The 15,189-nt window shown below is 47.2% G+C and overlaps 1 protein-coding gene across 4 annotated transcripts in view; it reads right to left on the bottom strand.

Annotated features, from left to right (window-relative positions):
• The window catches only part of PIEZO2 (piezo type mechanosensitive ion channel component 2), a 348,479-nt gene that overhangs the window by 23,215 nt on the left and 310,075 nt on the right, over positions 1-15,189 (bottom strand). For all 4 annotated transcript variants that reach the window (XM_036823700.1, XM_036823703.1, XM_036823702.1 and 1 more), the window contains 5 exons: positions 14,164-14,330; positions 7,529-7,858; positions 6,537-6,795; positions 3,617-3,799; positions 211-463 (listed from right to left, as the gene is read on the bottom strand). In XM_036823700.1, coding sequence (XP_036679595.1) covers positions 211-463; positions 3,617-3,799; positions 6,537-6,795; positions 7,529-7,858; positions 14,164-14,330 — 1,192 coding nt within the window. The remainder of the gene's footprint in view (positions 1-210; positions 464-3,616; positions 3,800-6,536; positions 6,796-7,528; positions 7,859-14,163; positions 14,331-15,189) is intronic.

The raw sequence follows: 15,189 nt of genomic DNA, 5'->3' as shown, positions 1-15,189 counted from the left end.
ACTCAGACAGACACCCTGGAGAGTGATGCGATCGCCCCGGGCCACACACACAGCCCAGCCCAGACTCGGAACTCCGTCTGTCTGGCTACAAAGTACATTCTTTTCATATCACAATATATGTCTCCTCGACAGCACCCAACAAACTCCCCTGCCCCGGACCCACTGGAACCAGGGAAATGGTTCAGCCTGGGGACACCGTGTGACAGATACCTCTCTTGGACCTATTGGAGGAAAAGCTGGAGCCCTGGGACGTCTGGGAGCCGCTGCTGGAGCGCTTCCTCCTGATGGCGGCCGGCTGCTCCGGGAAGGTCACGTGCACCGACTCCACGGACGCGGCCAGGTTGATGGACTTCAGGGAGTCGGAGGAGCCCCTCCTACCGTGGCCGAGGGACAGCTCGTCGTCCGAGCCCACCTCGTCCGAGCCGCCGTCGGCGATGTCATCTTCGTCCCACAGGCCGTGGCACTGAGAAGGCAGGGAAGGGACAGCTCAGCCCGCCGTTCTGGGGCGGGGGCTGGGATTCTGCCCTATGACATCCCGGCCACCAGAGCGTCCCTCAGGATAGATGTAAAACAGGGCGACTGTAGCTGACAACACTGTTGTACAGCGGAAACTGGCTAGGAGAGTGCGACTTCCATGCTGTCACCAAACAAAGACAGGGAGGCAGATGCGGAGGTGCTGGATGCATTACTTAACCAGAGGAAGAGAACCTTTGCCCCATGTATACGTTTATCAAATCACTACATGTACACCTTGAATACCTTACAATTTCATTTGTCAATTATACGTCAATAAAACTTTGTCAATTATACATCAATTATACGTCCATAAAATTGAAATTTAAAAAACGATTAGAAATCCAAAGCAGTGCAAAGGATTCTAAGAAAGCGTATCATCTATAATTTTCCGACGGTCCCAGCAGAGTGGAGGCGGTGGGTGTAGACCATAGCATTTGGCTCTTCAGTGGAGATGGAGACAGATGATGGGGTGGAAGTCAAACCAGAATCGCGCGGCTGGTTCCCTGAGCGGAAGTGCTTTCCAGCACACATTGCTGTGCTGACAGCGTGCACCTGCAGTACCGAGCTGAAGTGACCATGGGTGAACTGATCCCCGCCCCGTGCTCACCACATATCTGTACTGGAATTACGGTGCTGCCCCTCCCCCAGCCTGCACCACAAGACCTGAATCCTGGGATCACCACGGCTGACCCAGGAACAGACCTGCAAATACTCTACTCCAACAATGCTGGCCCACGTGGGAGAGTGTGTGATGCATCCTGCAGAGCCTGGTTTTTGCTTCAAGGAAGTGGGATAAAGGGGGCCGGTAAGGACAGGAGGGAGGACTGCAGAAGAGAGGGCTGAGGCAGCAGGACTTTCCTGGAATGAGATGCTACGTGGACCACAAGTCGCCCTGGTGTTGACCTTGGGCGAAGCTGCCCAGTGAGCTGTCCGCCCCCTGAGCGCCCTGGCTGCCAGGCTAGCATTTATCCCCAGGACCCCATCCAGTCCTCCCTCTGACTCTGTACAGAGTAAGAGCTCCAGGCCCATTTGCCAAACCAACTCGGAGAACGATCCATTCATCCAGAGACAAAGTCACCTAATTTACAGATTATTCTTAAATATTTATGTATAGATATATTATTTCTTTTTTTTTTCTTTAACATCTTTATTGGAGTATAATCGCTTTACAATGGTGTGTTAGTTTCTGCTTTATAACAATGTGAGTCAGTTATACATATACATATGTTCCCATATCTCTTGATATATTATTTCTTAAACACATTCAATGAATGTATTCTTATAGCAGACATTTTAGATGTCATAATGGGAATCATAATGGGATTTTTCAGTTTATACTGATTTCTTTCAAATCATTTTAAAAGTGGCTTTGTCTTTTGCCAACATTTTATTAACATATTTGGATTCTTTCACTGCTTTCTTAGTAGCATATTTATTTAGGTTTGTTAATTCTTCCAATTATTTATAAAATTATGGTGATTCATATAAATAGGATAACTTTAACCACTTTTGAAATTTGCACATAGTTTTTAATTGTTTGGATTTCAAAGCAGCATTGTTAAAAGGCTTATTTTTTCAAAAGCTGTAGGATAGTTTTGTCTTTTTATGAAAGGATTTATCATTACAAAAAGCATTTTTCATACCATTAGCCAAAATTTCAGCATAACAGTACCTCAAATATATTCACTGTATATAAGAAATTTTCAAAGAAGAAATCAGAGTAAGTGTAGCAATATGAAACACCAAAATTTCATTTATTGTGTGATTTAAATATAAAATCATAGCTGTTAAACCATTTGAATGTTGATGAAAAAGTAATAAAAATATCTAAAGTTTTATAATTTCCTTAAAATGACATGCAAAAGGATTCAGAATTTGCAAGAGAATTTGGAAGTGGCCAAAATTATACTACTGTGTCTTAAATGCTGAAATTTAAAACTTTAATTTCTAGATCTAAAAAAATAAGGTTAAACATCTATTAATATGTTCATTAAGAATTAGTAAACTGGCTACATTCAGGTAATTAACATATTCATCAGAAGAACTGGAAAAATTAAGCAAATTTTATTTTGGCTAACGGGTGCCTTTGGATAAATACCTTTGCAAACTCACCACACCCCAATGACTCAGGTAAGCCACCCCCCGCCAAATGAAGGGTTAGGGACTTGCAGTTTGCAAGGTGACAGAAGGCAGAGTAAAAGTCTTGGTCATGGTACACACAGATGAAAGCCTGTTTGAAACAGCCCACTGACTAGGACAGACGTTGAACATACTGTTACATGTATGTGTGCGTGTATGTGTGTGTATGCATTAACTGAGGCCAACCTTGTTCTCAAAAGGAACTAATAAAGATACCACTTGATAAAATGAATTTAAAATACGTTATGCGAGACAAGGTTAAAATAAGAGAAGGAAAGTAAGACTGTGACCATAGGCACATCAATATCTAATTTTTAGAGCTGAGTGGCATATTACAAGTTTAGCTTATAATTCACAGTGTGTGAGAAGAAAAAGCCCCACAGATGCTCAGTGGGATGACAGGAGTTACTGATCCCGAGAAGGTCACTCTGCAGGCAGGTCTTCCCAGAGCAACGAGGGAGCGGCTTTCTCAGGCTGTGCTCTCTGGGAGCACAGCCCTGGGCTTCCCGGGCCCATCACGTAGATGGTCTCTCACTAAAGCCAGTGGTTTCACGACAAGAAACTACAAGAAAAGCAATGCTACTAGAAGGGGGTGGGCCGAGGTCAGGATGGAGAGGAGACCCCAAACTGCAGCTCCCTGATGATCTGCTGTGGATCAGGAGGTAGAACTAGGGTAGAACTCCGTGGATCAGGAGGTAAGAACGGCTCACCATTCGTGCGTTGGGTTAATTAGGCTGTGTTCAACCCAGGGTAGAAATAGGGGGAAATTTCCCCTTGATTTATTACAAACTCCATTATTGAGCACACAGTGTTGGAGAAAATGAATGAAATGAACACAGCTGTGTGTTAACAAAGAAAAAAAGAGCACACACACAGACCCCACCCCATGGCCCCTCGGCCACAAGCGATCCCAATGTTCGGGTTCTCGGGGAATATTTCAGGGGCTGTGAATGGGCAGTACCTTCAGGATGGACCGGTGGAAAAAGAGGGCCAGCAGCTGGATGAGGTCGTAGAGAACGTAGCCCTCCTTCTTCTCCACCCCGATGATGTTGGGTGGGTGGTAAGGCTTGTCTTTGTTCAACTCCACACTCTTGTTCCAGGGAAAGAACCCAAACTGGAAGAAATACTTGACCACAATTGCCACCTGCACACAGATGATAGAAATGTTTAAAAAACGAGTCCTTTTAAGAATAGTTCTATAGGAGAAACAGTGATACAAAAAATTAAGGGAAAAAAGTCTCAGTTTTGTTGCTGGGAATGCACACACCGTGTGGAATAACAAATTCTCATTCTCAGACTCTGACTTTAGGACAAGCGCAGAATCTCACCTCCAGGGCCTTCGACTACGGATACATCAGGGCCATTTAGGTTACTCCTGACTCGGCTTAAATGACTTCTGCTACTGTTGAGGAGTTGGCTAATTTCTACTGATTCAATTAGATATTTACGCAAGTATTCAGCTATTAAATATGGTAATTAGAACCAACAAGAACAGGAAGATCTTTATCTTTATACTTTATGGTATTGCTTGAATTTGTAATCTTTAGGAGCAAACCACACAGGATCGCTGTACACGGTATTACTTTATTCTCATCTCTCTCTTCTCACCATTTTATTGCTCATCGGGAGTCCTCAAGAAGAAATAAAAGTGAACGAAACAAAATCTTGCCAGTTGTGCTGGTAACTAGCTCACGGTGCAAACGTGGAGATGTTTGCAGAGATGGACACTGAAACGTCGTCCAACGTCTGCGTCATCCGGGGTTAATTCATCACACATAATCCAACAATAAGAATAGCTTTACAAGTCCTCCATTGACCTAGAGTTCCCCTTCGGCCCTCCTCCTCTCACGCTTCTTCCCAAAGTCCAGCCTCTGTGAAGAGCAGCCCTGCGTTCCTTACCCTGGTGCTTGCACCCCGCACACTGGGTACCCACACAGACGCTAGAGCCCATCCACACCCTCCCGTGCACCCCACCCAGTGTCCCTTCCCGAACCTGCTCCTCTGTCCCCTCCTCTCAGCCCCCCTGCGGTGACATCGGTCCGGACCCTGATATTTCTCACCCCGGCTGTTTTCCAAGCCTCCACTTTCACTCTGTATAAAAACTTGCTAAAACACACACTTGACGGAGTCGTGTCCCGTTCAACTCCTTCAATCCAAGGGACCGAGGGCTGAGCGTAAACCCCGTGGACAGGCATCCCTGGGCACCTCTGCTGCCTGCCCCTCCAGCCTCCTTGCAGCCCCATCATGGCCCGTCCGTCCTGCGCTCGCCGGGCTGTCTTACGCCTTCGTTTCTTTGCAAGGACTGGACTGGCTTTGCTTTCGTCCTTTGCTGAACTTCTCTCCTCCCTCCCACGTCCCCCCCTTGCGCTGCCGAGTCCCCCCACCCCGGCTACACGAGGCCGTGCACCCGCCGCGCTCTGCACCGGCGCCCACACACGCAGTGTGGTTTTGAACTGTAGGCAATTCTCCGTTTACACTCATCAGTTTGCCACAGGAATCTGCGACCATTGAGAAACAGGAACGACCATTTTTTAAAACTTTCTGTTGTTGCCTCTTGCCCAGCATAGCCCCCAGCTGTGGCCCAAAGTCTGGGTTGTGGAGGGAATTAACGTCAACAACGCCTCAGTGTGACAGAGAAAATGGAGAGCCCCACTTTGAACCGGGAAGATCTCATTTCAAGACGAAAGCTGTGCGTCAGCGGCTCTTTCTCCCTTCTCCACATTCCTAGAACCTGCCCTTACGTCACGCGGGGGTGAGAAGCTCCTCCCGCAGAGGCGCTGGGGAGAATCCCCAGGCCCCAAACAGGGAGTCACTTATGCCCCGATCACCAAGTCATGTAATGGAAGTAATATTTAAGGGCCATTATTTAGACAGACTAATTAAAGTCATGGATATGTATCTGGTTTCACATCTTTTATTTTTATTATGGAAATAAGATACATGATAGCAATACTTTAAAATGAATACTTTGGAGATGATTTAATACATAACTTTGTTTTAATTTTGCTGTTGAATTACTTGTAAACCTATAAAATTTCTAGACTCGAACTCTACACCATCATGAGTACTATCCTTGAAGAAGCAATTGCAGCTCCACTGTTAGTGAAAACTTTCCTTCTGAGCCAGGTAAGAAAATGAGGCTTCTTCACAAACCTAAGATGACAAAGAACTGTGACGGCCCAAGGAGCAAAGTCTGTAAGAGCCTCCCTTTTACTCCCAGTTTTATGATTGCCATGGGAGTTTGTGAACTGCTACGTACACAACAGGGCAGGACAGAAAAGCAGGTTCGTACATTTGGGCAGAGTGTCTCTTGTCCCCTCACGGGTGATGAAAACGGGGTGGCAATTCTCCTTTTCTGTTATTCAGACTTTTAAGGGGGTGGGCATGTGACTTTGTGTTTTGATGTGTGGAAATTGGCTTTAGGTTTAAAAATGGGAAAAACGCAGGCTGCATCAAACTGTCCCAAGTGCTACTGTATTGTCTGATCCAGTGTCCACTCACTGACTGGGCACTGGCCCCGGGGCCGGGCTTGTTTCTGCCTTTCACTCACCGTCTTGGTGGCTGAAACCACACGGCAGACACCAGACCTCAAAGGCCTCCCCCACCACTCGCTAGTTGGGTAACTTCGGGGCAATTATTTAATCTCATTGAGGCTATTTCCTTATCTGTTAGATGGAATGATATTAGCCCCTATGCTGTATGAGGTGTGAAACGTGAAAAGATAAATATAATTACCGGCACCAGGTAACTGTTGGTTATAATCACGTGTCCACCTAAGAATATCCGTGTCACTGATGGTTTATGTGAAATTGTCTGGAGTTGAGCAGGCCCACCCAGAGTGATGCCCTGTGACGGGCAGGCCAGTTCCGCCCGAGGCCTACCTCTGTGTAGACGATGGCCATCATCCAGAACCGTCTGCTGGGCCGGGGGACGGACAGCATGGCCCAGAGGAAGATCAGGATGGGCAGCACGAGGGTGATCATGGAGGCGGAGACCATGTGGTTGAGGATGATGACGAAGTAGCACACCATCTCTGAGCGGGCCACCAGCGTGTTGTACATGGCGTAGAACAGCAGCAGGAAGCGGGGCTGCCCAACATAGAACTTCTCCGACTCTTCCAGCTCATCGTCACGGAACATCCTGTTAGAATAAGCAGCGTGACACTACGTGGGTCTTAATTCCCCCAGATGACTGATTTCCTCTTGGCGTGACCCTGCTGTCCCTCCCTGCTTCCCGGGTCCCCAGGTGTCTTGCAGCATCAACCTCATATTGTGCTACAGAAAGAGACATGAGGGGTTTCCCTGGTGGCGCAGTGGTTAAGAATCTGCCTGCCAATGCAGGGGACACGGGTTCGAGCCCTGCTCCAGGAGGATCCCACATGCCGTGGAGCAACTAAGCTCGTGAGCCACAACTACTGAGCCTGCGCTCTAGAGCCTGCGAGCCACAACTACTGAGCCCGCGTGCCACAACTACTGAAGCCCGCATGCCTAGAGCCCGTGCTCTGCAACAAGAGAAGCCACCACAATGAGAAGCCCATGCACCGCAAAGAAGAGTAGCCCCCACTCACTGCAACTAGAGAAAGCCCACATGCAGCAACAAAGACCCAATGCAGCCAAAAATAAACAAATAAATAAATAATAAATAAAAAAGAGACGTGAGCACACATGTCAGTTACAGACACTTTGCTGGTTGTACGATTCAGTGGTAGAAGCACCAAGTTGGCTCCTACTTGCGGTGCAGGAAGTACTGAAAGCAGCATGTTGCCTGTAAACATCCGAGTGGACGTTTTGCATGCGGGTCTCTGCGCCCAGCAGCCCAGCGGGCACTAAGGGACACTCCCGGCTGTGGCCTTTGCTGTGGCCGAGGCTCTTACTTGTTCAGCAGTAGCTCACTGGCCGTCAGCTCATGCGTCAGGGGTGGCAGGATGCTGGCCTCCAGGCGGTCCGAGCGGCTGTCGTCGGGGCTGACCGCCATGTGGGTCTGGCCCCCCGAGTCGTCCCGGGAGTCAAAAGACAGGTGCTCGAAGCTGACGGCCTTGCTGTAGGAGGGCGGGGCCTCCACGTCGCCGTCCTCCGTGGGGTCTTGTGGGGACTGGGTGTCCCGGGCCTCCTCAGGCGCCTCCTCATCCTGCTCGGCCTCCACCTCCTCTATGGTCTCTGTGGTCCCCTGGCGCGAGTAGAGCATCGTGCACTGCGTGGGCTCACTGTCGGGACACAGGGACGGGCACCGCCTGGTCTCAGTATCCCACTCCCTGCCCTCCCGAGGGCACCCACAGCCGCGCATCCAGGCACGTGGGGGGAAACGCCCCCTCGCTCCCCCGTGTTCCATCTGCTTTGCTCCTTCTGGATAATCTGTCTGGTCCGCAGAGACGGTGGGTTGGGCTGAGGTTCCCAGGGTGCTAAACCCTCCCAAGCAGAGGTTTTCAATCCCATCAAGATTCCCAGCCACGGGGCCTGGTGTTTATTTCCAATCAAGACACAGTGAGCTCAGCTCACCTCCCAGTGTATGGATTTTAAAGAAAGGCGCTCAGGGAAACGAGAAGCCTCAGCTGGCTGGGTCCGCAGGTCTTAGCCAAGATACACTCTACTCTCAATGGACCCCAGATCCGTAAGGGGAGGACAGGAATGATGGACCGTTGGCAAGACAATGGCATGCTTTATAACACACGGCGCACTTCCTGCAGGCTTGCTTCTCCCTGTGTTTCCATCCTTTGCCTCTTCTCACTGGTGCCTCTTACATCTGACTGAATGCTCACCACCTCCCGGTCCCCGGCTCCCCACCGCCTGGCACGTGGAGGCCCCGCCCACCACTCTCTGCCCTGAGGGTCTCTCTCCAGGGCTGAGTCCCCAGCTCTGGCTGCCCTCCTGCTCTCTCTCCTCCCAACGACTTTCCTCTACCAGCTCCCCTTCCAGCTTCATTTTTCATGAGCTCCTCTGCCATTATCTTCACTCTACTTTTGCTTCCTGTTCTTCTCTCTTGCATCCCTCTGTCCTTCTAACTTTCCCTGCCAGGTCCGTGCAGGAAAAGCTGGAAATGAAATACAGCAGCCAGAGCCGTGAAATTCAAAGCGTGCCTTCTATACTATCTACCTCGACACACCCAGCCCTGAAGGGGATGGGGCAAAAGTCATCTAGAGATGCAGAGTCTGCTGGGTGTAGAGCAATAATCTGTTAGACTCTGAGAAGGTGCTGCTATCTGAATGGCATGTGTGAGCAGCTGGGGCCGTAAACACTGAGATCTCAAATGCGCAGACTGTACCCATTTTTCTTGTCACGGACACTGGAGCACACATGTGAATGAATGAATGAATGCGTTTGGCTGAGCCCTGAGACTGAAGAACCACATTTTGTATGAGCTCTTGATCCTAACTCAGGGGTGTTCAGTGTCCCCAGGGCTTTGGTTCTAAGCGTGCACATCACGTAGAAGGCTGTTGGAACACCAAGACAACCAGCTTTTGGCTAAGACTTACCTTGATTAGACATGGCCGTGAAACTGACTGATCACCCCACTGAGTTTTCAGACCACTGGAGCCAGCCCCACACCAGGTCTAACTTCCAGTGGGACCGTAAACGATCACAGGCACGCTCTCTGTGGTTTTAAAAGAGGCCTGGCCCCAAAGGGATTCAGCAAATCCTGGTACGTTCAGGAATCAACAGAGTGGAATGGCATAGCATGTGCCAGCCAGAAAACATCTCAAATGGCCATGGCATTCCCAGAAACACCAGGCACCAGCCTCCTGCAGCTCTGAACTGAGATACATAGCTGCCGCCAACAAGGACTCAACAACCCCCTGATTTGCCAACGTTGACATTAGTTTTGGATTGGGTCATTTGGGTAGGTTGTTTGGTGTCAGGATAAGCACAATGCAGCTCATGCTTCTGTGCTCCTGCTGACTTTTCAAAGGGAATTCAAGAAAAGAGCTTTTGGCTTTTATGCAAGTAATTTCATTTCTAAATGATTATTGTTTTATCATAAGATTTAATGAGAAAACTTAAGCTCAAAGTAATCGTTTCCAAACCAAACAAGTTAAGGTCTACAAAGGTGATATATTCTACTGCACAGTAATATTCTTTTTAAAAAACCAATGGTAAAATATGTCCTGACTTTTATGTTAATTATGCGTATAAAACGTGGACAGATTCATTCTGTATCAACTAAATGTGACTACATACGGGATTTTGGGATTTTTTTTCCCTACTTCATGGATCTTTGGATGAAATCATGAGAAAAAGTTTCCTGCCCTTCCTGACCCATTTCTCCCTGTGAGGACCACCTACCTGAGCCCTCAACCAAGGAGGAAACATGCTTGTTCCTTTGGAAATAAAAAGTGTGCAATACTTACAAAATGAAGGACAATGTTTATAGTAGGATTTTAAAGAAACTCCTAACAGACAAAAACCAAAGAGCAGTTAGTTTAATAGAATGCTGTCCTGGGAACGACCAGTTGTATCCCAGGAAGGGAGGTGGTTATGCTTTGGTTAGTCATGCACATTCTTAAAATAAAAATGAACAAAAACACACAGGTCACAAGAACTCATTTGTGCAATGACCCAGGGGGGAGGTGACACGGTTACGGACAACGCATGCACGTGTGAGCACCTGGAGGCTAAGCTGGCGCTCTCAGCTGACGAAGAGGACACATCCATGCTGAGCATTTTACGGAGCCCGGGCCGAGCGCGCTCACTTGTTTTAGGAACAGTTTCTGGTCCATCTAAATCATCAAGGGTGGACTGCCTTGAGAACAGCATGGTTGCTTCCGTGTAGCAGCTAGCAGCGCAAACAGTTACAGAGACACAGTGTTAAAACAGCGCTGGAACATGAGTCACACACGGTCAGCGACCCAGACACCGCCATGCAGCAAACCACACGCCACTCCAGCACCACGGACAGCGACCATCGCAGCGGGGCCTCCAGGACAGAAAAGGGAAGATAAAACACAGCAGTACTGGGCTGAAAAGAATGTAACAGCTGATAAATGATGAAATGTCACTCTCTGGGTGGGACAGGGAACTAGAATAAAGACAAGTCCCGACCCTTCTCTCACAGAGCAGAATTCATAGTTTTCCAATTTTACAACTGAGTTTTTTTTGATGAAAGGAAACATGTTTTATTCACAGCCCCCCACCCAATTCTGAGTTCATTGAGAGCATTTTGTAGCTGAACTGATTACACAGCAATATCTGCTCATGTAAAGTTTATATAAAAAATGTCCTTTTTTTTTTTTTTTTTTTTTTAAACACAGTCTCCAAAGGGAAAGTGGGAAGCTCAGGACTGACCACAACAAACTGAATTTTCCATCCCATTTTCTGAATGATATTCAGTTGAACCAAACTAGATGGCTTGGACAAGAGATGCTGGTTTGATATGCAACTGGATATAAACCAACATCAAAAAAATGAAACAAAATGGTAAAAGGCAACAACAAAGGAAATCTAGCAGTGGCAGGGCCATTTTGTCTGTTAACTGTTCATTGAGCCTAATGAATGGTTTTCTTAGGATCACGTTTTAGGTGTTGGCGGATGTCACGAGGGCGAGAGCCCATTGGCTGAAATCCTCAGCTCCTGTCACCTGACAATCAGGGAGGAAGGGTGGCAGAGTTAGGGCTGAGCTGCTACTGGGTGATCACAGTACTGGAGACGCAGCCAACAGAGCTCAGACAGAGGTGTGACTGCAGCTCACACGCAGAGTTTAACCCCAGAGAGGGACACACCCCCCAAAGTGCCTGACACAGAGGCTCCTGGGGCACTAATCTTCAGCCTGAGCATGAGTGACCCGGCTGACCCTTGTGATACTGGATGGTTGATTTCCTGGATGAACATCACATGTGGCTGCACTAGGGGACCTACTGTGTGCTGGCTGGACAGTCAGACGTCCACAGTCAGTGACCACGGGGCAAAATGGAAACCATTCAGGACAATGGAGCTACCTCTGGGGTCCCCTCTGGGAGTAGGGAATTCGAGGATCTCATGGAACCGTTAAAGGGTTTCAGGTTCCTGGAGTTATAGCTCCCCCACCAAGCCCCGAGTGCTCTGGAGGGGCCACCCTGACTGCACGTTACAGCCATATGGCCAACACGGGGTTCAGGCAAGGAGAGAGGGGAACACGCAGGCAACCAAACGGTCTCTAATAAGGGTTTTAAAAAATGACACTGACTCCTTTAGATGTCAACCCGTCCTGGACAAAAAGAGAAGATGATGGGGAGATGAACTAGGAACGCAGTGGATGAGCACAGTGGGCCTGGGCCTGGGTCTCCACGCCGACCGACACTGGCTGCCTGCTGGGTTTTAGATAAAGCGCTTCCCATCTTCGGGGTCGGTTTCATCATTTATGAGATGATGGAACTGGATCTGTGAGCTTCTGTGTCATTTCATATTTTCAGAGGTGGATCCCATGATGGCCTTTTGGGAGTTTGCAGCAGAAAGATGCTGTGTGCCCTCACCTGCTCGATTTTCTGCACGGGAATCATTGCTCTGACCCCAAAGTCCTATTAACCTTGTTAATTCTTAGGTGAGTTGTACTGTCACATCAGCCCACTTTCGGACCCCACACAACCCCAGACTATTGGGTTATTTGCAGTGGACCAATTTGTCATCCAAGCCAGGACAGTTTTAAAAGTGAAAGGGAAGAGGCGAAGCTTCACAATAACAGATGACAAATCTAATCAGAGACAAATCTTCATCGAGATACCCCAGGGGCACACATTTCAAATGATAACCACTCTGGTCATATCTAGGAATGTTCCTTAGAATGTCACCGTTTCCTGAAGGAACTTAAACTAATTTATTTTCTGAGAAGGTAGAGGATATCTGATTTCATAAAACAACCATTTTTTAAAAAGTGCTATTTTACATCTGGATTTGAAGGAAATCGGGACTATTCCAAAAAGTCAAAGGGAATACAAACTCATTTGTTAGGTTCCCACCCTAACCCCCTCTACTGTCTGCCAGAGGGAAAAGTGGGTGAGATGGGGTGAGTAGGAGGGCTCCACGCAGTGGGTCCTTGGAAAGGGGCTGGGCCACGTGGAGCGTGTGTGTCCCCGTGTCCCCGCTGGGGTTGACACTACCCTGCTGCAGGGCACAGGTGTCTGAGAGCAAGCTTTCATGCTGGGAGTCCCTCCCAGAGAAGGTCACTGCCTCCCCAGCAATCGGCAAGGCTTCCTGTGGACTCTAATGCAGACACATGATTTGAAAGTTTCCTAAACCAAGAAACTGGAAGTTCTGCTCAGCCTTTAAGGAAAGGGCAAATATGTTCACTCAGTTACTAATGACATAATGAACCTATTGTGTCTCCCTTTTCTTTAGGTTACAAATAAAGAGTAAAAGAACATTAAAAAATAATTTTAAAGGTATTGGCTTTCTACTAGTAAATGTATTGACGGATTGACCATTTTAAAATGTTTGGGATATTTTGACAGTCTTTGTTAAAAAGCAATCGATGGATTTAAATATCTCCTGCCTCACAGTTTTTGACTATGGGTGCAGCTTTATGTTTGTCATCTTGGATCAGATTTAAAGGCAGTTACTTGATTTTATTTTGGCCAGTCTTTATTTTCTTTTTCTTTTTCAGCCTCCTAAAGTTGTGATTTATAGTATTTAGCTACTTTCCTAATTGACCATATTCTCAGTTGTTATGCAGCTGAAACTTACTAATAAGTAACTTTCAGGAATAAGGAATCATGTATGTTTATTTTATGAACAACTGATTTTCAGTTCACTTTCTAATTTTCTCTTTGATTCATTTGGTTCAGAGTTTGGTTCTGGAACCACTATTCTTAAGCCAGGCTCACATATAATATTCTGGAGGCCCGTGAAACCCCTGAAGTTCTACGGAAAAAATTTGTAATTATGTGTGGTTTTCCCCTTTGGAAAATAGTCTATAGCTTCATGAAATTTCAGAAGAGGTTCATGTCTCTGTCCAATGGGGATGATAACAGTACATCTCGAAGGGTCTTTTAAGGATAAAGTGAAGAAACCCATGCACAGTGTTTAGTGCAGCCCCAGGTGAAGGGTCAGCGCAGGTGCCTGTGTGAAGCAGGGCTGTGACCACACAATGTGGAAGATGGGGGCAGACAGAACCACTTCTCAAATTTCTAAAATTACAAACCATAAAGTAACGTTTCTGAAAGGAAAAGATCAAGGATAGCAATAGATGGTAGAAGATTCTAGAACAGAAGGTTCTTTCTGGAGCAGCATTTTAAAGGCATTAAAGAGGCAGCTCTTGATACAATTAGTCACTTTGTGATGCGGAAGGCTCGTCTGACTTGACTCCAGCTTGGAAATCCCAGTCCTGTGGCTGTGAATCACACAGGTCTTGCTAATAGTTATTATTGATTCCTGCTTCTGTCTGCCCGGTCCAGGGACGGGCAATGCTCTGCTTGCCTGTGGCCACAGAGACAGCCCGGAATGGCTGGGCACCCTGCATGATTCTGATTAATCTGCACCTCACCCATCATTTCTCACCTCTGTTACCTTTGTCAAAAGCAACACCATCGTGGAGCACGTGACGTACCTGGAGATGCTGTCGTGGGAATCTAAGCTGTCCATCCTGTGGGCTGTCTGTATACCTGCGGTGGCGCCAGGACGGTCATCAATGGTGTCCAGTCCCGACTCTCTGGAAAGGTTCATGATGTGGTTCTGATAGTACATGTGGATGCTCTCCCGGGTCGGGACGTTGCCCTGCAGAGAAGGAGACATTGTCACTGTCCTTAAGAAGCACTGGCCTGTGCAGCTGCCTGGCACTTCTCAATATGGACAACCCTCCACCATCACGCACACCTTGAATAGGATGAAAAGCCAAGCTAGTCAAGCTGGGGATTGACATTAACTCATTGAATTAATGGTGCCCGATGTTACTGGGTCATGCCGAACAAGAAACCCGTTCTCGTTTATGGGTGAAGATGGTCAAATGTACAAAGTTTCTGTTATAAAATAAATAAATCCTGGGGATGCAATGTACCGCATGGGGACTACAGTTAACAATACTGTATTGCATATTGGAAAGTTACTAAGAGAGTAGATCTTCAAAGTCCTCATCACAAGAAAAAAATTTATAACAAGGTGTGGTGATGGATGCGAACTAGACTTTCTGTGGTGATCATTTCACAATATAGACAAATACCAAATTATTATGCTGTAAACCTGAAATTAATATGTTATATGTCACTTACATCTCCAAAAGTAAAATTATTGAAAAAGAAATCCCGTCTTATATGTAGATAATTTTGCTAAGTCAGAGTAACTTTTCCAGCAATGAACTATTATTTTCAAATGTAATCTATAAACCATCTGTGGCTGTATTTTGTGGCTCTGCATATATCCTAATTTTCCTTATGAGAAGTTTCACATCAAACTTGCCAGACTATACAACATGCTCCTTTATGAGACACGGCAGAGCCTGTGCAGCTGCGAACGGTGGTGATGGGAGGGGACAGAAAGGACCCCCTGGCCGAGATCCCGGGACTGTGTGTGTGTGTGCGTGTGTGTGTGTGTGTGTGTGTGGCGTCTGATTATTTTCATTCTGAGCATGGAACAGACT

Source organism: Balaenoptera musculus, chromosome 14, assembly GCF_009873245.2.
Source record: "Balaenoptera musculus isolate JJ_BM4_2016_0621 chromosome 14, mBalMus1.pri.v3, whole genome shotgun sequence".
NCBI classification, from domain to species: domain Eukaryota; kingdom Metazoa; phylum Chordata; class Mammalia; order Artiodactyla; family Balaenopteridae; genus Balaenoptera; species Balaenoptera musculus.
This window is presented reverse-complemented; position numbering and strand designations above follow the sequence as displayed.